We start from the raw sequence: 23,118 nt of genomic DNA, 5'->3' as shown, positions 1-23,118 counted from the left end.
GCTGGAACAGCACTCTGTGTAACGAGAGTGAAACGGGAAAATACGACGCAGAAGCGACCGCCAGCCGGGCACGACGACAAAGGGACAGCCCACAAGAAGGGAACCAAACAGAACAGAGGAGAGGGCAGGCACCGGGTTCAGCCTGCGAGACGAAACCGAGGTTGCAGTTACGAGGAGGGGAGTGCGGCAAGGGGGACAAAAAACGGAGAGGAAGGAAGATAGGGAGAAGGAGGAAGGAGCGTATGGACGAGGAGAGAAGAAGATCTGAGAGAAAGGGAAGGGCGCACCCGAGAAAGGACTAGAGAGAGTCTCCAGTGAAGAGCCTACTGACGGGGGCGGCACAGTAGAGACGACCGTGAGAGGGGATCGGGATACATGGCAGCAAATCGCTGATCAAGGAAGAGTGAGAGGAAAGTTCACTGTCGCTGGAATTGGTTCCTCGTACCATTGGCCGAGAAAGGTGGGCTGACTCGCCCGTCAGCTGGAGGCTGCAGAACACGTGTGGCTGAGATGGAGAAGTGGGTGGCAACGGGAAAGCGCGCGAGAGGAAAGGTCACAAGGAGGCTTTTTGCTATGCCATGTGAAGAGAAAAGATATTTCTTGGCTGTCGTAGAGATGGCTATGCATGAGAGTGGCTCAGCTTGGACATTCGCGCAGCAGCAGCCAGCTGTCGAGTCGCAGGGCAGGGGACCTCCCACGCAAAGCAAAAACGCGCACGTATACTGGAAGAAATGCTTTAAAATTGTCGTCGTGCACGGGAAGATTCAAAATGGAGGGAGACAGAGCCCCTGCACGGGCGAGGACAGACAACGTGGATAACTACGGCTTCTGTCTTGTTGGCTTGTCTGCAAAATCACTGTCTCGGGACGCGTAAAGGAGCGACACAGCAAAACAACGGACCCAAGTTTGCTTCGGTACGAAGGCAAGGCACCCCAAACTGCAGTTGAGGTCTGAGAGGAGGTCAGAAACGGGGAACGATGTTTGTGGTCGCTTTCTCTTGCGGAAAATTCGCTCGAAAGCAACACCGCATCGCATACGCTCAACAAGCCACGCGCGCGCTTTGTGCAAGCAGCTAGACAACCCCCCCGCTGACAGCTGCCTCTGTGTACCTGCGGCAAACTGAGCAAGCGGAAGGCAGGCAGCGCTCTTGGCTCACGTGCAGTTCAGCTAATTTGCCTTATTCTTTCCCTACGGTCGAGAACGAAAAGCTCAAGACAAGAAGACGGTGCATAGTGCTGGTGGTCGCCGGCAGCCACGCGTCGCGACGATCGCACGGGTCCTCTGGGCACTCTGTCTACTTCGTGAATACGCCAGTCAGCTGTTGTCCTGTTCGTTCGGACTCTTTGATTCCCCATCCTCGAGAGTAGGCCACTCCTATATTCTCTGTTCGTTTGTGTTTTGCCGTGCGTCCGAGTGGAAACAGGGTCCAAAACTCCGTTCCAGGCAACGTCATGGCGTTCCGCTCGCTGACGGGCCACAGTGACGTGTGTCACGGAGAACCCAAAACCTCTGCTTTATCCAAGGGAGAAACGCCATGTTTCCTCACGCGAGATGTGGCATCCGTGGGTGAAGCAGTCTGCGACCTACAACAGTTTTAGTGGCGGCAACACTCCCCCCTACAGTGAAAGACACGTGCTTGCGCAACCACGATAGTGCACTAATCAATTCGGTGGCAGAGGACACGTCAACGTGTACATATATATATATATATATATGTGCGACGCATAAATGTCGCAGCGCGCAGGCCACCGGGAAACTGAAGCAAGCCTTTAGGACTCCAGAAAGTACCACGTCAGTCGTCGCAGAATCAGTAGTTGAGGAGCCGCCGCTCCTGATTGATAGTTAAGAAGTCGTGAGGTGAGTGTAATCTGCAGGAGCTTCGCCCCGAGAGAGTCTTTGGGCAAGTATGTCGGCACGGCTGGTTACGCAGAGGCATTTTATACATAAGGCCAATGATAGTTTGAGGACGTTTTACGGTACCGGAGAGCGGAGTTCGAGCCCGCGAATGCTCGCAACACGGTGCGTCCTCTGGAACTGCAGGAATCCTCCACAGCGAGGTCACAATCAGTGACGCAGAGCTTATTTGCTCTGTCGCAGGAGGGCCTCTAAAGGGTCTCTCGATTTTCTGACGAGAAAATGACGCCATACGCCCTTCAGTTGCGTGGCTCGCGGCTGTCCTAAGTGAATCTGGGATGTTGAAAGCGGCTGCGTTGCCGGACACCAGCCGCTTTAGTACAGGTAGACGGCGTACGCTGTCGCAATGCAAAAAAGGCTACCCTGATGTCACGCACGTTCCCACAAAACACATAAACACTATACCTGATGTGTAGACTGCTGTATAGGTGGAGAATGTCGGTGGGAGCAAGCCCTCATCAACGGGGGGTTCTTAGAAACTATATGTCTCGCTTTACAACAGAGGGTACGATATGAAAACAGCAAGGTGAAGTTGCGCTCTAGCAGGAAGGTTCATGCAGCGCAAGGCATGCTTCACTTTTTGTGAATAGCCGTGCCGCAAATTGGATACGAGTACGTTCCTGTGTCCTATGCAAGGCCGCAATAATGCATTCGCGTAAGCAGCCATCCGGAGAACTCACATTCGTGAATGTTTCATTTGCGAGAGAGTCTGTATTCCCGTCCCAGAAGCAGCGCCTTCCCAGCCTGCGGCAAGGGGGGAACAGAAAGAGTGTCGGTCTGATACGTGACCCCTATAGAGTATTATGGGAGCACGCAAGCCAATAATACCACGGGACTACTGTGTAAGAAGCTCATGTCGGTAATTTCCAGCAAGCTCCATATCTCCTAGCTCTCTCTGCAGGGGAATACACAACGCCGCTGCTGACGCGAGTGCTGCGTGTGAAACACGGCTGGACGCGTTTGACAGCGCCGTTTCTGAAATACTGGCTGAAGTGCTGCGTCCGTGCCTTTTCTTTGTGGCTTCTGTTGGATCACGCTCATGCTGATTCCAGCTCAAGCAAATTATGAATCATCACGTTTCCTTGCCAAGGAATATGAGGACTAGTGTATTTGGGAAGGTCAGCACCTATCGGATGCTGTGCTCCTGTCCCAAATTTGTACCGGACGAGTTAGTCGCCTCTCTGGTCTGTTGGCAGCTCACCTAATACCCTGGCGTCGTTGCTCTCCGAGAATGACGTTAACCATAATCTTGTACCGAGGCACCTCAAGGTCTGTGACGGCCACATCAAGAACAGCGGATAGAATTCTGCGTTCTCCGGTTGGGTGAAGAGAATCAAGAGTGCAGCAATGTGTTCGGGCGAATGCCAGACAAGCGTCTCCTAAAACCGGATCTGATTCGCACAGGCTGCCATTTCGGACATCCGCACGATGGCACAGACTGGCAGAGCCATACATTACGGACTAGCCTGCTCTCCCTGCAGTAGTGGATTGTGGGTACAATTAAACGGTTCAGTAGCATGCTAACCTAAAAGTCTGTCTTTTATTTCGCCGGCAATCCTTTTGGTCAGAAGTGGTGATTCTTCGGCGTTGTATTCGACACCCTCCAGCCTCTCCTTCAAGACAGTTTCCATGATTTCTTTGACAGGCTTGCTTTTGAACCTGGGGCCAAAGACAGCACGCAGTGGCAGTTCTTCCCTCCCCTGGCTAAGTAGAAGCGGGGTACTCATAGGTCTTGCAGAACGCGAGTAAGTATACTGTGCCTGATTTAGTGCCGCTAACTGGAGATCGAAACCGAGTTGATGAAGAGTTCCCTGACGCACGCTAGGTGATACAGTAATGTTCGTCAGGAATTACAAGCTGCTGAGGCGCCGGCGCAATGTCACTGGCTAAGCAGCGTTCTGGGTGAGCTTCCCGCCGTGGGTCACGCCACACACACCGAGAACGGCATGCCGTACCGCATCCTCATGATTGTCAATGCAGATGCCATCGAAGAACCGCTTCTATTTGCGACTAATAATCGTTCATATACCTAAACTGTGCTTCAGCTTCCGTAAGGCGCACTGAAAGACGTTCCGGAGTAGCAATGCTCCGTGCACCCTAATAACGGTGTGGTGCGGCGCTAGCCCGCGCACGGGAAGGCGGCCAATACTGGGGACTAACACGCGGTGTATTCTTTTTTCAGAGCTTACTTTAGCTTGTATTCGGGAAAGACCGCCTGGGTCTGCGGTAAAACAGGCTCTCCAGCGAGCGAGCAGTACGCCATCTCGGACTTCCAGAGGCTACGGAAAAGAGAAATGAAGTCTATCGAAAAGTGCGTGCGTGCGTGCGTAGATGAGCTCCCCCTTACTTGGCTACGTCGAACAGAGGGGCAGTTGAGGGAGGACAAGAGTGTGCCATAATCTGCAGATCCGTAAGGATCAGGCGTACTGCAGCTCGTTAACAAGGATAACGGGCTTCTTCATTGATGCACCTAAGAACATTTGCTTGCCAAACGATGGAACGATCAACTCCTGTATTCACAACCGAGCAGTCGCCGTTTTGTGGCGTTAATCGACGGCGCATGCGCATCGGCTCCATTAGGAAAACCTGAACATGACTGAGCAACGAGAGGTCGGTACAGTTCGTCCGAAAGGCGAAAGAAGCCGGCGAGCAGGCAGCCAAGCGATTCAGCAGACAACTAGAATTCTTCTTGCTTATCTCGAAGGAGGCAAGGTGGGGGGATTCCTTACCAGCTGACCGTCAAACTTGCATGGCCAGATGCCTCTAGTAGCTCATTTTGACTGACGCACCGCAAAGATGTCCATGATCAGCGACCTCTACGGACTAGAACTGTGTGTGCCTGGAGATATGAGGCTCGACACAGAACGGGAACAAATCAACCTTGGGAGGAAATCAGACTGCGACCATGGTTCTCTTGAAGTCTGTTGAGGAGGATACGCCTGGTGACTAAATGCAGCCTTACTCGATTGCACCTCAAACCGTGTCCTCGAACACCCAGCTTCGGCATGAGTATTCGAGAGGCAGGCTAGAACAGCGCACGGAAAAAGCTATTCCTTCCCCTTGCAGTAAAGGAATTGCAAACCGCGCTGCGGCTGAGTAGCCCGCCAAGCAAGCCAGCTTAAGCACTCAGGGGCTGAACGCAGTTGCGCACACTGCAGGGAGCGCGCCGCGGCGCAAAACTTACTGCAGCGTCCGCCTAGAACTTGCCGGTGTTTTTCTCACGTTACTGCAACTGGACATGGTATCTACATAGAAGAAACATGCTTACCTGGTTGGCTCTGTTGTAGTGCTCTCCCCTTCGCAATACACTATATTGATTAAGAGTGCTCACGTGTAGGCTGTGAGTCCTTCGTAGTGCTTACCAAGGAACCATCCGGCTCGGATTAACACTCCTGTCTTTCAGTCGTCACGGAAACGAATTATGGCGGCAGACATGGTATACCACGTTGCGCCACATTAGACGGACAGAGTCGTTGAGGCATGCGAGCCTCATTCCCTTCTTTCAATACGCAAACAGTGATGACGCGACCGCTGTACAGTGATGCCACGAACAACGACGGTTTTTTTCAAGACACACCCGACGCTGGTCCAAGAGACGTTCAGAAATGAGTCGTCGCCTGCGGGAATGGACTTTTATCCCCCGTCATGCGCTGGATTTCTCGGTGAAATGCTTCTTTGTAGTTCCCTAGAACACCCCCACTTGAATGTCTCGGGATCCATGCCGACGGACGCAGGGAGCCTCGTGCCTTGGAAGACCAGCACTCGTACCTCGTGAGGATACGACTGATTTTTTCCGCCAAGAACAATGTCGTCTTCAGATCCCGTTTCCTATAAAACAATCCTGTAGGTACTGACGTTCGGCTTGCGCTGCCAGTCTACTCTTGGTAGTATAGGTGTACTGCCGCGAAACAGCGCTGCGCTTCATAGGCAGGAAGGTTACGTCGAAGCCCCCCATGCCAACGATACTCTCCAGATGCTGTTGGAACTTCTACACGCCTCTCATGCCGTCTAGCAACCTATTATGACACAGCAGCCATCTGGAATTCGCCGGTGACCGCAGCTTCCTGTCAGGCCGTTCCAACCCGATTCTGCATGGCGACTTGAAGACGAGTGGCGCCGCAGACTGCAATCGTGGCAAATTTGGTCAAAAGTGTGAATTTAATCCCCGCATTTCTCCCCTTTGTGAATGGATACGTAGCTCCTTTCCATGTTCGGCTGAGCACTAATTCCGTGGCCAGTTCACTTGCGCGCTTGTCCTCCCTGTATCGGTTCCCTCTCAACACAAAACCGATTCATGCGCCGGTAAAGTAACTGACGAACATTCCCGCAGCTCTACCCGTCGTACACAATCTTGTCCGGCCACATTTCCGTGCTGGCCTCTCGATTAGATTTTTATTTCACACCGACAAACGGCAGTTTTCCAAAGAGCGTGGGGGGTCGCCACCCGCCTCGCTCCCTCCCGTGCCGCGGACAGCGTGAACTTCTGCGTGCAAGCTGCGCGTTTTTTACAAGCTTCTGCGCAGTCGGAACGGCAAGCGTGCCGACATGCCCCGTCTTTTTATCTTCTTTGAAAGGATGCTTTTCTGGGTCGAAACCATAGGCTCCACTCACAGATACCGTGTCGGCAAAAAGCTTGCACCGTTATGTATAGAGTTTGGGGGTGCTGCGTTACGCCAACTAACTCCGAATATACATGTCTGTTGGGGAAGCTTCCTGCTTCCTCGTCTTCTCCAGTGACACTTTTTGTTAGCGAACATGCAGTTTTTATTTTAGGGAATGCCAGAAGGCGGCAATTTCGTGAAGACCCTCTTCACGTTCTTGTTCGCATGGCGTAAACTACGTGTCCTCTCTTCCGGCGTTGACGCCCCTGCCCTTGCCATTCGCTTAGCGTTCCCTCGCCGGGCGCAGCGATCGAACGCAGATTTCTCGGCTCTTGGTTTCTCTATCGTCTGCTTGTCTGCCACACCTCTTCGTCTCTGTCGACTCTCCAACGGCTCGTTGCCCTTGCCTGGCATCTGTTTGCCTTGTCAACTCCAGCTTTCGTCCCTTCTTTCACGCGCCTCGATTTCGGCTTGTCTCCGCCCCCGCATGCCGTCGGCGGCAGGTTCATTCAGTCCAGTTTAGGCGAATACTGTGGTGAGGCGATGTCTGAGTCCTGGTCCTCTTTCCGCAGACATCATGACTACTATGCAGTCTTTCGGAAGCAGGCGCCGGAGCGCCAGCGTCGGGGAACCGCGGGATTGTGAAGGCGTTCCGTCCAGTTGGACTGAGTCTCGTCTGTGGTCGGACGATGAACTGGAGGCACATTCGCAGGGCGCCGAAGATGGCTCCGATGTTTCAGACACGGCAGAAACGTCAAGTTTCGTCGCCAAAGATGGCGCTGACTGGGGGGCTTGGAGGGGCTTATCTCTCTCTGCCTTATTCAAGAAAGGACGGAGGAAATGCCATGCTCGGGGGAGGAAGAGACGGGGATCAGGGGGAAGAAGCCGGAGAGAAAATTTGTTGAAGTCTTTCGAAACAGAAAAGTTGATGGCGCTCCCTCTCCCGAGTCGCGGCGCCTCCCTGCCGGCTGTATGTACAGCTCCCACGCCTGCAGCGGGACCTCCCTCAAAAGCTTGTGGTGGCGGAGAGATCGTGCCGTCAGGGAAAGTGACCGAAGACAGGCTTCAGCGCTTCCTCCCGTTTGCTCCTCAGCACATTCATCTCTTCCTTGTGTCCTACTTCTGCTACGCAATCTTGTATTCCACCCGGAAGCCCTTCTCTGTAGTGAAGGAGGACGTCCATCGACAGTTGGGCTTGTCCACTTACTCCCTGGGGTGTGTCGACACTTCCTTTCTTGCGATGTACGCGATAGGACAGTTCATTCTTCCTCCAGCTCTCGCCAACGTCCGCCTCTCCATCGGCCTGGGCGCGTGTTATCTGGCTTCTGCGTTTACCACGCTGGCGTTTGGGCTGTCTTCCTCCCCTGCTTTTCTCGTCTTGTGGTGGGGTCTCAATGGCATCGCGCATGCAGCTGTTTTTCCGCTGCTTGTCAAAGTTTTGACCGAGCGTCTCTCGAAGGCAGAACGCGGCAGGGCTATGGGCCTCTGGACCACCAGCCAGCAAACAGGTACGACTCCGAGCCACTTCGCGGAGGGATTTCTGACATGAGCTTACCCAATTACATTGTTTGCATGGACTCTCTCCAATCCAGGCTCCGTCTATAGTGAAGCCGCGGAACGCTTCGTGAGATATGTGGCTCAAGTCCGTGGAGATGTGTGTCGCTTGCTCTCTTTCCAGTTCTGTTTGCTGCCGTGTCTCATGCGCCGATTGCGCTGCGTTCCAGGGTCCGCTCCTCAGGCTGGCTTCAGTTTTTGTACTCTGTATCGTGCCTGTGGTAGATTTTCTTCTCTGTTCTCGGCATCTGTTAGCGCGCCTTGCTTGCCTTCCGTCGCCCTCCCTCCGCAGGGGTTCCTTCTCATTCCTCTCATTACCCTTCTGCGTGCCGGCGTCCGTCGCTTGTTCCGTTGCCTCGGATTTGTACCTCTTCTTCTCTCGTGAGTATACGCCGGTTTTCTGGTGTTTGCCTCTCCCTGCTTCAGGAGCGATTGCGTCGACGGCGTTTGCGGCCTTCGTGGCGTCCCGGATGGGCTGGCGCGCGGTCTTTCTGCTCTCGGCTCTCATTTGCGGGTTGGCGACGCTTCTTCTCTTCTTCTGCATGCCTTCGTCCTCTGCTTCTCCCCCGCGGATCGCCCCGGGCGAGCCATTTGCTTCGCAGGCGAGCCGCGAAGCGCACTCGCGCCTTTCGTCGCAGCGGCGCAAACAGGGCTTTTCTCTGCTGAGCACGCAGGGATCCGAGGAGCGCGAACGCGTAGACACTGAGCCCGACGAAGAAGCCGCGAGGAGCGACTTCCGCAGGGCTAGCGACGACACAGGGACGCTGTCTACACGGGACGAGAGACAGCGAAGTCAAGTCGGTGGAGCCTCGGAGCCTTGGAGGCAGGGCGCGCGTGGAGGCTCGCGTGCCTCGCACGCGCAGCAGAAGCGAAGGGGACTCGATGGCGAGCCGGCCTCGCTGCCTTCTCCCTCGCGTCCTCAGGGCCCTGCGAGCAGTGAAACGACGGGCGTCTTTGATCACTCGGCGCCTCCGTCGTCTCTCGCGTTCGTTTCCGCCTCATATCCGTCGGCAGCCTACCCCTCTGCTTCTTCCTGCCCGTCGCCTGCGTGCTCATTGAGCGGCGGCGCGCGCACCCAGAAAGGTGCATCGCCCTCTTCCCCCGACCGGCGCCTCGCCTCGCTCGCGGCGTCCCCCGGTCCGTGTCTCTCAGAGGAAGAGGGGGGAGACCGCGGCCGCTCGCCGCCTCACGACTTGTTCCGCCAGAGCGGCGGCACAGGCGACAGCGACGCGCGCGCCGTTTGTGAGGCCGAGGCGGCGCCGAAGGAGGCGGCGGGGAGGCTGCGGCGTGAGGGCCTCGCGCCGCGGCAACGCCTCGAGAGCTTCGACGAGCTGCCCACGCAGAGCTCTGACAGTCCGTTTCCCGACAGCCTGTCGCCGGCGTCGCCGGGCGCGTCTACGCCGTCGCCTTTCTCGGGGCTGGAGCTGGCCATGTCTGCGCCGCACATCCGCGGCACGAAGAAGGCGCCGCGGGCGCGGGAGGCGCGGGAGGCCCAGGAGGGTTGGGGCGACGAACCGAGCTGTGGGCCGTTGTGCGACAGCGCGGAGGAGCGCGAAGCCGAGATACGAGGACGCGACGCTTCGCGGGAGGCGTCGCAGCACCGGTCGGCGGCGCTTGCGTCGGCGGCGTCGCGGGAGCCGCGCTCCCGAGGACGTTCCACGTCGCCATCAAAGGAGAAGTCTCTCCATGCGGCGCCGCTGCCGCACCGGACGCTCGCGGGTGCTGCGGCGGAGCCCGCCCCCCGCGCGGCGATGTCTTTCTTCTCCATCGTGTGGAACGTGCCGTTCGTCCTCTGCTGCAGCTGCGCGTACTTCATCATCAAACTCATCCGCTACTCGCTCCTCTTCTGGCTACCCTTCTTCCTCGCCAAAGAAGCGCGGATGAAAGCCGCAGCCGCTGGATACGCGAGCATGATCTTCGACATCGGCGGCATTGGGGGCGCCGTCGCGGGTGGCTTCCTCGCCGATCGCGTGATGAAAGGTACGCGCAGCGCTCTTTCGATTCCTCAATTTGCTCGGTATATCTATCTGTCTATATCTATCTATATTTATATTTATCTATTTTTATATCTATCTATATCTATTGCTATCTATCTATACCTATATCTATATACCTATATCCATATCTACATCAATATCTATCTCTGTGTCTAGTTTTTCTGCGCTCTGGCGGAGTTATTTTGGGAGGCGTGTCGGGTTCTGTTTCTCTGAGACTCGTTCTTTTTCTGCAACTGTTCGTGCGCGCGCTGTCGCCTCTGCGGTCTCCTCAGGGCGGCGCTTGACGTGCGCAACCGCCATGTCGCTGTTGACCGGTTTTTCGCTTCTGCTGCTGGCGTTCGCCTGCCAGCAGCAGCAGACGCTTCTGCACCAGCTCGAGGAGGAGACCTTGCTTCAGGTTCGCGAGTTCCAGCACCTACAGGAGACGCAGCGCGCAGCCCTTGCGCGCTTCCAAGATCTGCAGAAGAAGAGTCGCCTGCAGCTGCCTTTGCGGCTGCAGCAGTCGCTGGAGCAGGAAGAAAGCAAGAAGCAGGCGCGCGAAGAGGAGACGCGCGCGAGGCAGCGCGCCGCAGAGAAGAAGGAAAGCGAGGCCCCCGTCGAGGCGGAGAGCGGCACCGCGGAAAAGAAAGGTGAAGCGGCCGCAGCCGCGGCCGCGGAGGGAGGAGGGGAGGGAGGCGAGAGGGGCGCCGGAGACCTCCTCAAGCTGCCGCGCGCGGATCAGGACGCCACCCGGCGGAGCGACGCGGGCGCGGTGAGAGGAGACGAGGGCAAAGAGAAGAAAGAGGAAGAAAGAGTGAAAAACCTTTCAGAAATCTGGGTCAAGCAGAGAGTTGACACGTCGCTCGCTGACCTCGAGCCGCCCGGTGCAGCGAGCAGTCCGGAGGCGGCGCCCGCGCCTGATATGCCTCCTGCCCCGCAGACGCAAGCGCGTGAAGCCCCTCCCAGCCCAGCAGCTCCGCCGCCTGCGCCTCTGCCTCCAGGGGCCGCGGCCTTCGAGGCATTTCCTCCCCCGCCGGCCTATCCTGTGCCCTCTGTGTTGCTGCCTTCGCCGTCGTCTCCGCCTCTCGCTGCCTCGCAGCTGCATCCGGCGCTGCCGCCGGTCGCGCCTCTTGCGCCTGAAGCACTCGCATCGGCCTCTCACCCTGCTTCCTCTCCTGCTTCCTCTGTGCCTGGAGTGCTGTATGCTCCACAGGCGGGAGCGGAGACGCTGCAGGCGCTGCCGCCGAGCTACATCCAGTCTCCTCAGGAGCAGCTGCCGCCGCCTACGGCTGTGGCGGCGCCTCTGCAGTACGCTGCGCCTTCTCTCGCGCTGTCTGCGTCTGCACTTCCTGCGCCGGCTGGTATCCCACCGTCGCCTTTCCTTCTTTCGCCTCCTCTCTCTGCGCCTGCAGTTGTGTCTTCTCTTTCTTCTCCCCCTCTTCCCTCTCCATCTGTTCCTTCTGTTTCTCTTCCCTCTCCTTCTCTTCTGGCTCCTCTTTCTGCACCTTCTTCTCTTTCGCCGCCTCCTCCCTCTGTTCAGTACGTCTCGCAGCAGGCGCCTGCGCCCGGCGCAGCTGCGCAGCTCGGCTCGCCGGCTGCGCCCGAGGCCTCTCCTGCGTTCGGCGCGTCTGCAGTGCCCTACGCCCAGCCGGCGGCGGCGGACACTGGCGGGCCTCCTCCCGCGCCTTCTTTGGGGGCGCCTGCGATCGCTGCGCCGGCTGCGGTGTCGTATGTGCCTCCGCAGGCAGAAGAAGGCGCGTCACCGCTGGCTCCGCCGGCCTTCCTGCCGCCGCTGGACGCGCAGACGGGGGGCCTAGAGCGCGGCAGCGTGCCTCCTGCCGTGTCGCCGTCGCAGGCTTCTGGGACGCTGAGCTACGCGCTGCCTCCTGCTGCACCGCCCGCACCGCCTGCGCTGCCGGCGCATGCCACCCTCGGCGGCGCGGCTCCTGTGGGGCGGCCTGCCCTTCCGCCCCCCGTCGCGCCCGACGCGCTGCAGTCAGCTCTCACGGGAACGGCGCAGACAAGCGAAAGGCTGGCGCGTACGTTCTCTGCGCAAGCGCCTCCGCCGTCGCTGCCTCCGCCGTCGCTGTCTCCGCCGTCGCTGCCTCCGCCGTCGCTGTCTCCGCCGTCGCTGTCTCCAGCGGGCGCCGCGCCTGTCCCAGCGGCTGCTCAGCCGCCCCTCGTGCCGGCCTCTTTCGCTGCGTCCTCGTTGCCTGCGAACGCGGGCTTTCCGCCGCTTGTGCCAGCGCCTCGCCCGGGCGCGGAGTCTGCGGCGCCCTCCCCGGCCCCTGAAACTCCTGCGCCGTCGCCGTCGTCTCTCGCGAAGAAGGACGCTGTGCCGGCGTCTCCCGGTCTGCCCGCGTGGGCGGGGCGTCCGCTCGCGGCGCAGCAGGAGCTGCAGAAGGCGGACGCAGAGACGCAGCTCGAGGCGCAGCTCCTCCTCCGCCCCTCCCTGCAGGGTCCGCGACCTCTGGAGACTCCGCCGCCGTCGGCGCCTGTGCTCCCCGCTGCGCAAACGCTCGCGCAGCAGACCGCAGCCGGGTCAGCCCTCGCGGGCGCGACTGAGGCCGCCCTTGTCGCGCCTCCTCCACAGGTCGGGGGGGAGCCTCCCCTGCCCTCCGCGCGCGCCGCTGCTGCGCCTGACGCCGCCTTCCGCGGAGGCGACGCGCGCGGGCGACTGAGCGTGGCGGGGTCCGCCTTCCGCCGCCTCAGTGCCGCAGAGGCTTCTTGGGCGCCTCTAGCCGCGCGCAAAGGGTTCGAAGGCGTGGAACGGCGCGATGGAGGCGCGCCGGAGGGCGGCCGTCTCCTGACTCGGCCGTTTCCTCGCCAGCTGGGTGACAGCGCGGTCGGGGACGCCTTCGAAGGCCAGGCGTTCTCGGGGATGTGGCTACCGGACGGCGCACAGGTGCCGCCGCGACCCGCTGTCCCCTCGCCCGCCTCCTCCTCCGCGGTCTACGGCGTCGCGTCCGCCGAGCCCGCCAAGGCCGCCGACGCTCAGGGCGCAGGACGCGCGGCGGCGAGCCGTGCGCCCGACAGCGGCGCCGCCGCCGTCGCGGGGCAGACTGGCCTCGGCGGCGCGCGACTGGAGGCGCGAGCCGACGCCGCGGCAAGCGCCGGAAGCCGCGCCGCAGTTTGGGGCGCTCCCGCGCAGGAGGGCGCGGCGCCCGGGCCCCCTTCGCAGGGAGGAGGCGAGGCCGCGGGGGCCGTTGAAGAGGCGAAGATGGAGGAGGAGCGGCGCCGCCGCGAGAAGAAGGAGGAGCTCTTTCTGGAGAGCGCCAAAGAGAAGATCCAGCGGACGCAGGAAGAAGAAGAGGCGAGCTTTCTGGCGCAGCAGGAGCAGGAGAGACTCGTGCTGCAGGAGGCGCAGCGCCAGCGAAGAGAAAAGAAGGAAGAAGAAAGGTGGAACGAACTCTTCCGCCTCCTCCTCTTCATGTTCGCCGTCGGGTTCTGTATTGCCTCTCCCGACTCCATTCTCGGCGCGACCGCCGCTCAGGATCTCGTCGAGAGGAGCGGCACGAGTGAGTGCAAGAAAAGAAGGGGGGTGAAGCTCATGAAACCTGGATGTGGGGGGCGAGGGGGGGGAGGGGTGGCAGGGAAAGAAAAAGGGACACGAGATCGCAGCTGCGGATTCGGCGAAGCGAAGACGAACGTGGGCCTCGGTAGCGAGAGTCAAGAAAGACAGATCTCTGCGAAAAGAAGACGGGAAAAAGGCGAAGAGACTCAAACGAATCGGGAGAGGGGGGGAGATGGGGATGGGGGGATGGGCGGGCGGTGACAGACAGGGGAAGGCAGCTTTTCACTGAGAAAGCTGCGTACAGTTTTCTCGATGCCCTTGCGTGTGTGTTGTTTACTCTTTTTCACGCCTTCAGCGCCGGGCCCGAACCGCGAAAAAGCGCTGGCAGTCGTCGCTGCTTTCATCAACGGCATGGGCGCCGTCGGGGCGCTTCTGCAGGTGAGGCTCTCTCTCTCCCTAATTCCTCGTCCTGTCCTCTCCTCGTTTGGGTGTTGGAGCAATGCCCAGCTGTGTCTCCGAGATGTGCAGCTCGTCCATGGGGGGCGGAGGAGGAGGGCGAGGGTGAGGGGGGGAGGACCACGTAGGTGTCGTTCTCGCATGTGTCATTTTCCAGTTTTTTTCGATGTTGAAGCTTCCTTTGCGTGTTTTGCTGCTGTCGCACCTCAGGGAGTCTGCACAGCGAGTGTCGCAGAGCAGTTCGGTTGGGACGCACTCTTCGGTCTGCTGTGCGTGCTGAGTATGACCTCGGCGCTCCTGCTGCTGCCCGCGTGCCTGGAGGAGTCTCGCGCGGGCGCCCCGCTCGCCGCTTCGTGCGCATCTTCGCGGTTTCTGGACTGTCAGGGGGCGGGCGCGTGCGGCTTCCCTCGAGGCGGCGGGCGCGCGCCGTCGCCTGAGAGCAAGCCCCTGTGGAGCGCTTCCAAGCCTGCACGTCTTTACGCCCAGGCGATCTCCTCAGCCTTCGCGGACGACTTGACTTGCGCAGAGGCGCGCGGCTGCCGACCCGAGCAAGGCGAGCGCCGAAGGAAAAAAGACGAAGAGAAGAATTTCGAGGCCTGACGCGCCGAACGTCCATGTGCAAAAGCGCTTCGCGAGCGCTTTAAACCGCCAGAGAAGACCTCTTTCCTTTGGCATCGGACACAACGACGCACAGGACGAGGGAGCCACGCGACCTATAAGACGCCTACATGCATCTATTCATATATATATATATATATATATATATATATATATATATATATATATATATATATATATATATATGGGTAGACCGATTTATAGAAATATATGTGGTCTGTATGTACACAGAGGCGTATAGCTACGTACTTTTTGCGTGGTCGGGGCGTCTAGCGTGGAAACCTCGGGGGCAGGGCGTCTGTGGTGCGTGGCTGAATTTGTTCGCACGGCGCTGCGTTCCTTCGCCTCTCTCCTTTCTTTTCTGGTTGCGCGCCTTTCGTCTGCGGCGCGGACAGGGCTTGCGCGTGAGGTAAAAAGGCGCTTCAGGCCCACGCAGGTGGTGCACTTTTTTTTGCGGTCAGAAAGGTGAATTTTTGCGGGATTTGTTTCGTGAGACACACTCGTATGAGCCTCGTCTTGCCGAGCACTGCGGGGTTTTGAAGAGAGACTGATTTTTTAAAGACAATCTAGAGGAACTGACAGCAGCTGCGACAGACACTCCGGGTGCTTCACTTGCTTCGGCGGTACCGGGACGAGAGAGAAATAGCGTTGAACATGCTCGCAGACAGGCGAGAAAGAGAATCAGATTTGCCCCGGTAGCCAAAAAGGACTTTTCAGGAAAAAAGGCGCTCGCGGCGTGTAGGGGCACGTTGCCACATTGTCACCGTTTTATCATGGGGGCACCTTTAAAAAAATCCAGGAAAATGAAAAAATCTAAAATCGAGATAACTTTCGCGACACGGCGACTCTTCCGAGGAGAGAAATCCGCTTGTTTCCGACCAAAGATACGGGAAAAGAAGCTGCAGTAGGAGCTAGTGCGGCTTGCGGGACGGGAAGACATGAAATTCGTTTGCACTCGAAAAACGAGAAGTCTTTGCTGATCCAAATTGAGTTGAACATGTGAACTTGCGCCTGCTTCTTCTCTGCGCTGAAGTAGACACTCCGATCCCGCTGCGTGTCTCTACCGCCAGACATGTTGACGCGCGCAAAGGGATAGCGGACGGGAGGCTTTCTGCCGAAGGAAAAACAGAAAAAAGTAGAAAGACTCGCCGCGCAGAGCTCGGAGGGCCTTCGCATGAGAGTCAAGGCCGGACAAGCCGGCGGATTTGCGACATACTTTAATAATAAAAAGACTGTTTCGCTACCCTTCCATCTGATCTCCAGATCCTTCCGCCTCCACTTGGGGCGGTGGATGCTAAGTCCTAAAACGCATTAAAAATTTGGAAAAGAAGAAAGCATTCGTTTCCGCGTGGTCGCATGCAGTTGCCGCTACCGGCGCCGAGACGTTGGAAGGCCCGGTGGAAAGGAATTCGAGGAAAAGGCTGCCGTGGCGGCAGAGATCAACCCTCTAACTTTAGACGCCGCCGGGGAGCTTCAGGAGCCTTCAGAGAGGCACCCGACGCAGAAGCGCGCCCTTTGTGTTGAAAGCGTCGAGTGTCTCCTCCCTTGCGCGCTTGGATGACGACGAAGCCACGCACAATTAACGAGGACGATGTTGAAGCAGGCGAGCGACGCTTTTTTTTGCAAGGAGAGTGAAAACTCGAGCTTCTTGTACATGAGAGTGGTCGACTGAAGAGCCACGACGCGCGCGGCGCTGTCGCCCGCTTCTCGCACGGCGGCGAAGGCGAATCCGCAGCTCTCCAGCGGCATGTGCAGCAACGCAATCTCCTCCAGCCAGTTAGACTGCATCGCGCAGACTGGCGAACCCCCACGCGCCGAAGGGAGGGGCGCCGACGCCGCTGCGAGCCGCGGGTCTGTGGAGCCTTCCACATGAGGTTCGGGGGGCAGACGAGGGCCTACGCGCGCGGAAGACTCGCCGGAGTGACAAGACTCGGGAGAGTCGCGGAGAGAGCGAGGACGCAACGACGGAGAAGACGCTAAAGACCGCGAACAAGCAGACGAAGAAGAGCAGCTCAGAGATACACAGCCGGATGCAGGGGGCGGAGAGAGACGGGGAGAAGAACGAGGAAGCGACCGGCCTTCCCCAGCAGCGGACGCCTCCGACTGAGCTCCACACGTGTTGCCTTCGGAAGAAGAATCGGCAGGAGCCGAAGCCGAAGCGGAAGGGTGGGGCGTCAGTGACTTCGCGACCGCGAGGGCGCTGCGTTTGTTTCGCCCAGAAATCGCCACAGTCCGCAGGCTGGGCAGCGCTGAGCTTCCATGGGGGCGGGGCGGCGGTGGCTGCGGACGGAGGACGCGCGAGCGACAGGAGGAAGCTGAAAGACGTAGCTGCAGACACAGAGAGAGCGCACAGAGAGCCCCGATGCGGCGCGTGAATGTTTTGTCCTGTGAGTGCGAGCCGACACTCAGCTGCATGCCGCAAGAGCGGGTACAAAGGCATCCTCGTTGGTCAACACTCACGCGGGCGATTGTATGCTGCGGCTGAACGCAGGTCAGAAGGACTCGGTTCAGACTTCGGCGCAGACTCACCTGCGCCCGCCTGCTTGGCGATCGCGTTTCGGCGGCCGCTGTGGGTCTGAGCCGACGCCGCGCGCGAGCGGATGGCTTTCGCGCATATCTCGAAACTGTGTGAATCTCAGAGTGACGCCACGCACCCCTCAACGACGTCGGCAACCCCTCCGCAATTCGTGATTTTCGCTCGACGGCTCGGCGCCTTCCGGTGCCCAGAAAGCTCCCTTGAAAGATTCAGATCACTCACGCGGAAGACAACTTGCAGGCGGCCTCGCCAGCCGGTGGAGAGCTCTCTAAGCCTGTCATCCTCCTAACCCTCTCGCGCGGAAGAGTCCGCGAGGGGGGTAGCTCGTGCAGCTCACCGGAGATTCTGCAGAACTTCGATGCGCGTCAGCACCTTCGCCAGAAGCCTCAGCTGCTGCACCTCGCGGGTGCGGATAAAGACCGTGAAGCGGCTGAAGTGTACGTAAACTCGCCGGTACCGATCCAGGAAGCCGACGAACGCGGAGAGGGACAGATACGAAAGAGAAGGCAGAGGAGGCGACGTCGAGCTCGCGAGAGTTCTCTCGCGCTAGCTGACTTCCAGCTGCTCAATCTCAAACTGAACTTAACACGCAGAACTCCGGATAAAACCGCAGAACAGTCTGTTTGCATTCCAGCGCGAGTCAAACGTGCTGAAGCTCGGTATGCCTGCGAGAGGGCGTTTGCGACGCGACATTTCCCATCTGCGGAAAAGACGGTGAATGCAAATACGCTTGGAATGCCAACGTGCTTCCTCTGCATCTCACACAGTTGCGGGCCTCTTGCGCTTTCACCGCTTGACGAGGAGACTGATACGCAGTAACTGCAAATGCATATCGTACATCCCAGGCTTTGACGAATATATACACACACATATGCAATATATGCAATATATATCTATATGCATATACAATATATAAACGTACCGCAAAAATACGCACGCATATGCCTTCCAGTCGCTGAGGTGACCACAGCGCAGCAGGATCTGCAGCTGTCTGTGGCATCTTTCCCTGTTGGACGATTTGTTTAGATCATGAAGGTCTTTGTTCGCCGGAGTCACGTCCTCTTGTGAGTATCATGAAAATGCAACTAAACTGTGCGTACGTTCAGAGAAGCGAGCGCCGGTTCGGCCTTCTCGGGGACGAGCTTGAGAAGCTTTGGAATGAGTTTGATGAGCTGAAGTGTTTCAATTCCTCGCCAAACGCGCGGCAAGAGCCGCTGCAAGAATAGCGCCTCGGCGCGCCGATGGCCAACAAAATAAATGCGAAAAATCCAGAAAAATTCAGGGAAAAACTCCACGCAAGTTTCGTCTCGATCTGGCGAGACTGGCGCCTAGCAGGCCTCTATAACGACTTCTACGCTAGTGCGAGCAAGGCGGCTGCCATCGACCTGCAGTGGGCTGCAGCGGTGTCTCACGCGAGTTGAGTATTGCGTTACTACGGCGCACCAGAGAAAGCGCAAAAGCAAGTCACCAGACGAAATGTGCCGCGAACTGCGAGGCGAGTTTTCTTCGACGGCCGCCTCAACTGCACACCACAGTCTGTCGCCGAATACCAACTCGAGTTCCCGCACGTTGCGAAGCTCGCGCGCGAGCTGCAGCAGCGGCAGCCACTTCGCCGCGGCCGCGTAGTGCGCTCGCATGCCTGACCCGCGCGCCGCGTCGCCGATCTGCCCTTCGTGCCCTTCTTTTCTTCGCCGCAGACCTGCGCGCGGTCTCACCTCCGCCGCGCGGGCCTGCGCGGCGCGGCGACTCGTGCGCCTGCCGCCTCCCTGCTGGCCGCCTCCTGCGACTCTTTTGCTTTCGCGTGGGGGTCTTTCTTAGAGCTTCGCCTACGCCGTTCGGTCACCCGCGCGGGACAGAGGCACCGCGGTAGCAGCGCAGACCGCAGCGGATGGAGAACTCGGCGGCGATAGCGACTTTTCCCGGGCGCCGGCGTCCTGCCTCTCCTCGCCTTTCCGGCTTGCCTCGTGGGTAATCCGCTCTCGGTCTGCGGCGTCCGTCCGACGCACGCGCCGAGTGGGTGCTTCGTCTTCTCTGCAGGGCCATCGTTCGTCTCGGTTGGCTTCGCGGCTGCTTCGTCTCTCTAGCGGCGGCTCCAGGGCCCCGCCGCGCGCCGACATCCCCCTGCTTTCGTCCTCCTGGCTTCCTCCCCAAGGCGGTCGCTCGCCGGTTGAAACCCAAGAGACTTTCTGCTTCGCGAGGGAGGGAGCCCTCTCACCTTGCGGTTCTTCGTTGTCCGTCTCGTCTGGGGCGTCTCCGCGCGGGCTCGCCTCGCGTCAGCCCCCGCCTCGCGCGCGCGCCTGTGCCTGGGCGGCAGCCGCCAGCGCGAAGGGCACGACTTCCTCTGCAGCTCGTCGAGCTCCAGCAGAAAGCAGCAGGTCTGCACCGCTGGGAGTCGGCACGTCTCCGTGAGGCGTCGCTACACCTCATGGGTGCGGCCGAGCGTCAGGTGACGCAGGCGAGGCAGCTCGAGACGCGCCGAGTCTCCGTCCGCGAAGGGAGGCGTCCCCGGGCCCTGTGCAATCGAGGCCACGCCGAGGAGCTCCCAGCGTTTGCCTCTGGCCGCAGGCGCGCGATTTCCCAGAGTCGCCTTGGCGCCCTCTGCTTTGCCTCCGGGCTCGTCTCTTCCCTCTTGCGGGCTCGCCGGGGTCGGTGGGGACTGTGGGGACTGTGGGGACTGTGGGGACTGTGGGGACTGTGGGGGCTCTGGCCCGGTCTCGCCCTTGCAGCAGTCTGGCAGGCGATCGACCGCCACGTGTGGCGTGCCGAGCGAGGCTGTGTTGTTTCTCAGCAGATCGAAGAGCTGCGCCCAGGAGAGCGTTCGCGTCTCCTCCTGCGCGACATCGAGGGCAGCCGGTGCCGCGCACGCGCAGAGGACGGCGCGGCAGCTGCAGCTGCGCTCCAGACGTGGTTGCACGCCGAGACCGGCGCGCGCCTCTGGGCTCCTGTCTCTGCCGCCGCCGGCGTGTGGCAGCGACGACGCCCAAGGCTCCGAAGGACAGGCGCAGTCGGGGCGAATGCAACAAGAATAAGCAGGCGCGGCAGATGCGTCACACGCAGACGAAGTCGCCAGCGAGCGGGCGTCCGCGGAAGTGAGGCGCAAGGAGCTGACGAGGGTGCAGACCCGCTGCGCGAAGAGGAATGACGAACACACGGCCGCAGGGCAGGCGAGGAAACGCAAAGGCGGTCGACGACGAGCCAGAGGACGCAGACGGCTCCAAATCAGAAAGCGGCCACGAGGCGACAGAAGGCGACGGCGTCGAGGTCGTCACGGCGGCGGACTCGATGATGAGCGTCTCCAGGTGATGCAGACGCGGCAGCAGTAGATGAAACCAACTCGCAGCGTCCGCAGGCAAGTGCACACAGTGCGCCAGGGCCGGAGCGCGCCCATGGGGGCGAGCAAACGGGAGGTCAGCGGACGATGCGGAGTTGGACTCCACAGCGACCCGCTTCTCGCGGTTGAGGCGCGCACACGGAAGCGGAAGAGAAAATGTGTTACGTCGATGGAGGGGCACGAGCTCAACCGAGAGGCCTCACGTTCGATGCTTTGCTGAGATCTCGAGCCGAGCGCGCCTGAAGAATAAAAGGAATGACGACGAAGCCGAATGACAGTCTGCGGTCGGGGCGTCGCACGTGCACTCTGAGAAGGAGGCGTTTGTCTGTAGGAGGTCTCGTCTTGCGAAGACAAGGCGATGCGAGGCCGCAGCCAGAGCCGCCTGCGCCAGAGAGAAACGCGGCGATGCGAACCGGCTTCGCCGAGGCCGAGGCCCGGCGTCCGGTCTCTCAGCCGGCTGTACGTACACCCCCTCGACCTTGGCTTCTCCACTGCCGCTTCCGGGCGTCTCTCTGCGGGAGCCGGTGGTCCACGCGAGGGGCCGTCTGTGCGCAGGCAAGCCGAAGACGCCGGTCTTCACTCCGTTGCGCTTAGGGTCGGAATCTGACAGCACCGCCGCGCCGTCGCCTGGGGTAGCTGCGTCCTTTAGGGGCCGGGCCGCGACCCTTGGTGGGGCTTCTCCAAAGGGCCTTACGCCCCTCGGGAGGGGGGTGTACGCCCCTGGAAAAACCCGACGTTCTCGACGAAAATAGGCCTTGCCAAGACCGGAGAGAAGGCAGTCGGACATGTGGCGCGGAAGAGGAAAGACTGTGCACACAGCAAACTCTTTCGTCTGCTTTCTAAACGCGCAGATGGCGCTGCCAGATAGGCGCATCCCAGGCGGGCGTTGTGGTGCCTCGTCTCCTCAAAAGAGAAGAGGAAGAGTAGCCCGCCTTCTCTGCTGAAATGATCCTCCCATGTCCCGCTCTTCGAAGGCTCCTCTGTAAGCCCCTCGAGGCCCCGCAGGGGTCTCAAGATGATTACGGAGGAAGGCTTTCCTCCGTCAGCGCCGCGCTCTGCCAGCGTGTCGTGCAGCCGCCGCCGTTGGAGCGGACTGCCGGTGCGCGCCGAATCGCACAATACGGGGAGACACGCGGACGCAGATGGAGGGGCGAGGGACGTGGACGGCAACGCGCAGATCTCACGAAAAGAAAGTGAAGACGACGACGTGGAGGACGGCGCAGCACTGGGAGACAGAGATAGGGGCAACCGCCTCTGTGAGGGAGGTGACATTTGATATCGCTGGCAAAACGGAGGAGAGGAACAGGCTGGCGGCGGGCGAGGCAATGGAGAGCCAGGGGCTCGAGGAGAAACGCGTTAAAGCGAATGAAGAAGACCTTCGGGTCTCGCTGCGGCCACGGCTCAAGACGCGGAGTGACGGGATATGCGCGGCGTCTGCTGCAAGACGAGTTCAAGATGCGTGACAGCAAACGACGTGATGATGTCGGGGTGTATGTACAAGAGACGCGAGGTGAGTGTGAGGCGGCAGACGTCTTTCAGCGGAAGAAAGCGAAGAAAGAGCGAGAGAGCGATGAAAGGCAAAAAATGGCCTTCGTCTTTCTCCTACGAATCACCACGCTCTGCGATCCTTGGTTCGCTGTGCCCGTCCGCGAGGAGTCCTCTCATCGCATCATCCGCTGCCTCATGGCTGCCGCGTCTGCCCACGGCGCGCATTCCTGCTTTCGCTCCACACTCCGTGTGTAGATCTGCAGTTCCGTGACACTGCCGGCTGCATGCTGGTTTCGCAGATCGCGCCAGCGCCGCGTGACGGAGCTCGTCGCATCCTCCTCGTGTAGGGGATCGGCGGAGAGCCGAGCCGCTGCGGCACCACCCACGCGGGACGTGCTGCAGCCTTCGATGAATAAATCTGAAAGGTGTAAGAACTTGACCAAGGTCTCAGTTCTCTTGTCGTCCTCGAGCCACAGAGGCGAGGAATCGTCGTCGGCTGTCGCCGGCTCCTTGCGATTCGGTGTGGGGTTAACGCCCGCGAACTCCGCGCAGGACTTGCAGAGAGTTCGGCGTCGGGTGTCTGCGTCGGCTTGGTCAGCGGAACAAAACAAATCGGGGTAATGATTTGCAGGCCTTCGCGCCCATGAGTCGTCGTTTGGTCTTTCCGCGTGGCTGTCTCGTTCGCAGCAGAAGCTCTGCGGGAGGCAGCTGGTTAGGGAATGGCTCGCGCGAGTCAAGCGGCATGTGCGCAGGTCTGGTCGCCAAAGAAAAAAAGTCGAAACTCGAATGCGTGCGGAATGGATAAACGTCAGAAGAGGCGATAGGCGGGGACGCGGGCGCGGCGGCAGACGAGAGAGGGACTCGGGAGAAGGGGCACAATGCCACGCACTCGCACGAGTTAGGCGGCAGAGCCGACCGGTCTCTAGCGGAGACAAAATCATAGGAGCTACGCGTGGAGACGCAGATGCAGCGGAGGTGACTTTCAGAAGGCGAGGGATGACTGAGGAAGAAGTGGACGGGCAGGACAGGGGAGCACGGAGAGAGCTAACCGAGTCAGGAAACTGCGCGGTCAGGGGTTGTGCCCCCAGACTGTCGCCACCGCTGGAGAAGTGTTACCGAACAACTCTCTG

At 59.7% G+C, this 23,118-nt stretch overlaps 4 protein-coding genes across 4 annotated transcripts; 1 reads left to right on the top strand and 3 right to left on the bottom strand.

The window, feature by feature from the left end:
- Positions 1 to 2,229: 2,229 nt before the first annotated feature.
- BESB_027490 (Tctex2-related light chain) lies at positions 2,230 to 4,177 on the bottom strand (the record flags this gene model as incomplete). Its single annotated transcript, XM_029361423.1, has 5 exons — positions 2,230 to 2,277; positions 2,595 to 2,658; positions 3,116 to 3,185; positions 3,440 to 3,573; positions 4,104 to 4,177. The coding sequence occupies 5 exons, from the start codon at positions 4,175 to 4,177 to the stop codon at positions 2,230 to 2,232; spliced, it is 390 nt and encodes a 129-aa protein (XP_029215323.1).
- Positions 4,178 to 7,092: 2,915 nt separating this feature from the next.
- BESB_027480 (uncharacterized protein) lies at positions 7,093 to 14,615 on the top strand (the record flags this gene model as incomplete). Its single annotated transcript, XM_029361422.1, has 6 exons — positions 7,093 to 8,023; positions 8,496 to 10,049; positions 10,339 to 12,846; positions 12,910 to 13,563; positions 13,915 to 13,997; positions 14,226 to 14,615. The coding sequence occupies 6 exons, from the start codon at positions 7,093 to 7,095 to the stop codon at positions 14,613 to 14,615; spliced, it is 6,120 nt and encodes a 2,039-aa protein (XP_029215322.1).
- A 1,491-nt stretch (positions 14,616 to 16,106) lies between these two features.
- Positions 16,107 to 18,806, bottom strand: BESB_027470 (chloride transporter, chloride channel (ClC) family protein; the record flags this gene model as incomplete). Its single annotated transcript, XM_029361421.1, has 4 exons — positions 16,107 to 16,961; positions 17,507 to 17,599; positions 18,270 to 18,341; positions 18,582 to 18,806. The coding sequence occupies 4 exons, from the start codon at positions 18,804 to 18,806 to the stop codon at positions 16,107 to 16,109; spliced, it is 1,245 nt and encodes a 414-aa protein (XP_029215321.1).
- Positions 18,807 to 19,585: 779 nt separating this feature from the next.
- BESB_027460 (uncharacterized protein) lies at positions 19,586 to 21,287 on the bottom strand (the record flags this gene model as incomplete). Its single annotated transcript, XM_029361420.1, has 3 exons — positions 19,586 to 20,273; positions 20,704 to 20,739; positions 20,800 to 21,287. The coding sequence occupies 3 exons, from the start codon at positions 21,285 to 21,287 to the stop codon at positions 19,586 to 19,588; spliced, it is 1,212 nt and encodes a 403-aa protein (XP_029215320.1).
- Positions 21,288 to 23,118: the final 1,831 nt, after the last annotated feature.

Source organism: Besnoitia besnoiti, assembly GCF_002563875.1.
Source record: "Besnoitia besnoiti strain Bb-Ger1 chromosome Unknown contig00015, whole genome shotgun sequence".
In the NCBI taxonomy this organism is placed as follows: Eukaryota; Apicomplexa; class Conoidasida; order Eucoccidiorida; family Sarcocystidae; genus Besnoitia; species Besnoitia besnoiti.
The sequence above is the reverse complement of the archived record's forward strand: the minus strand, read 5'-3'. Positions and strand labels throughout refer to the sequence as shown.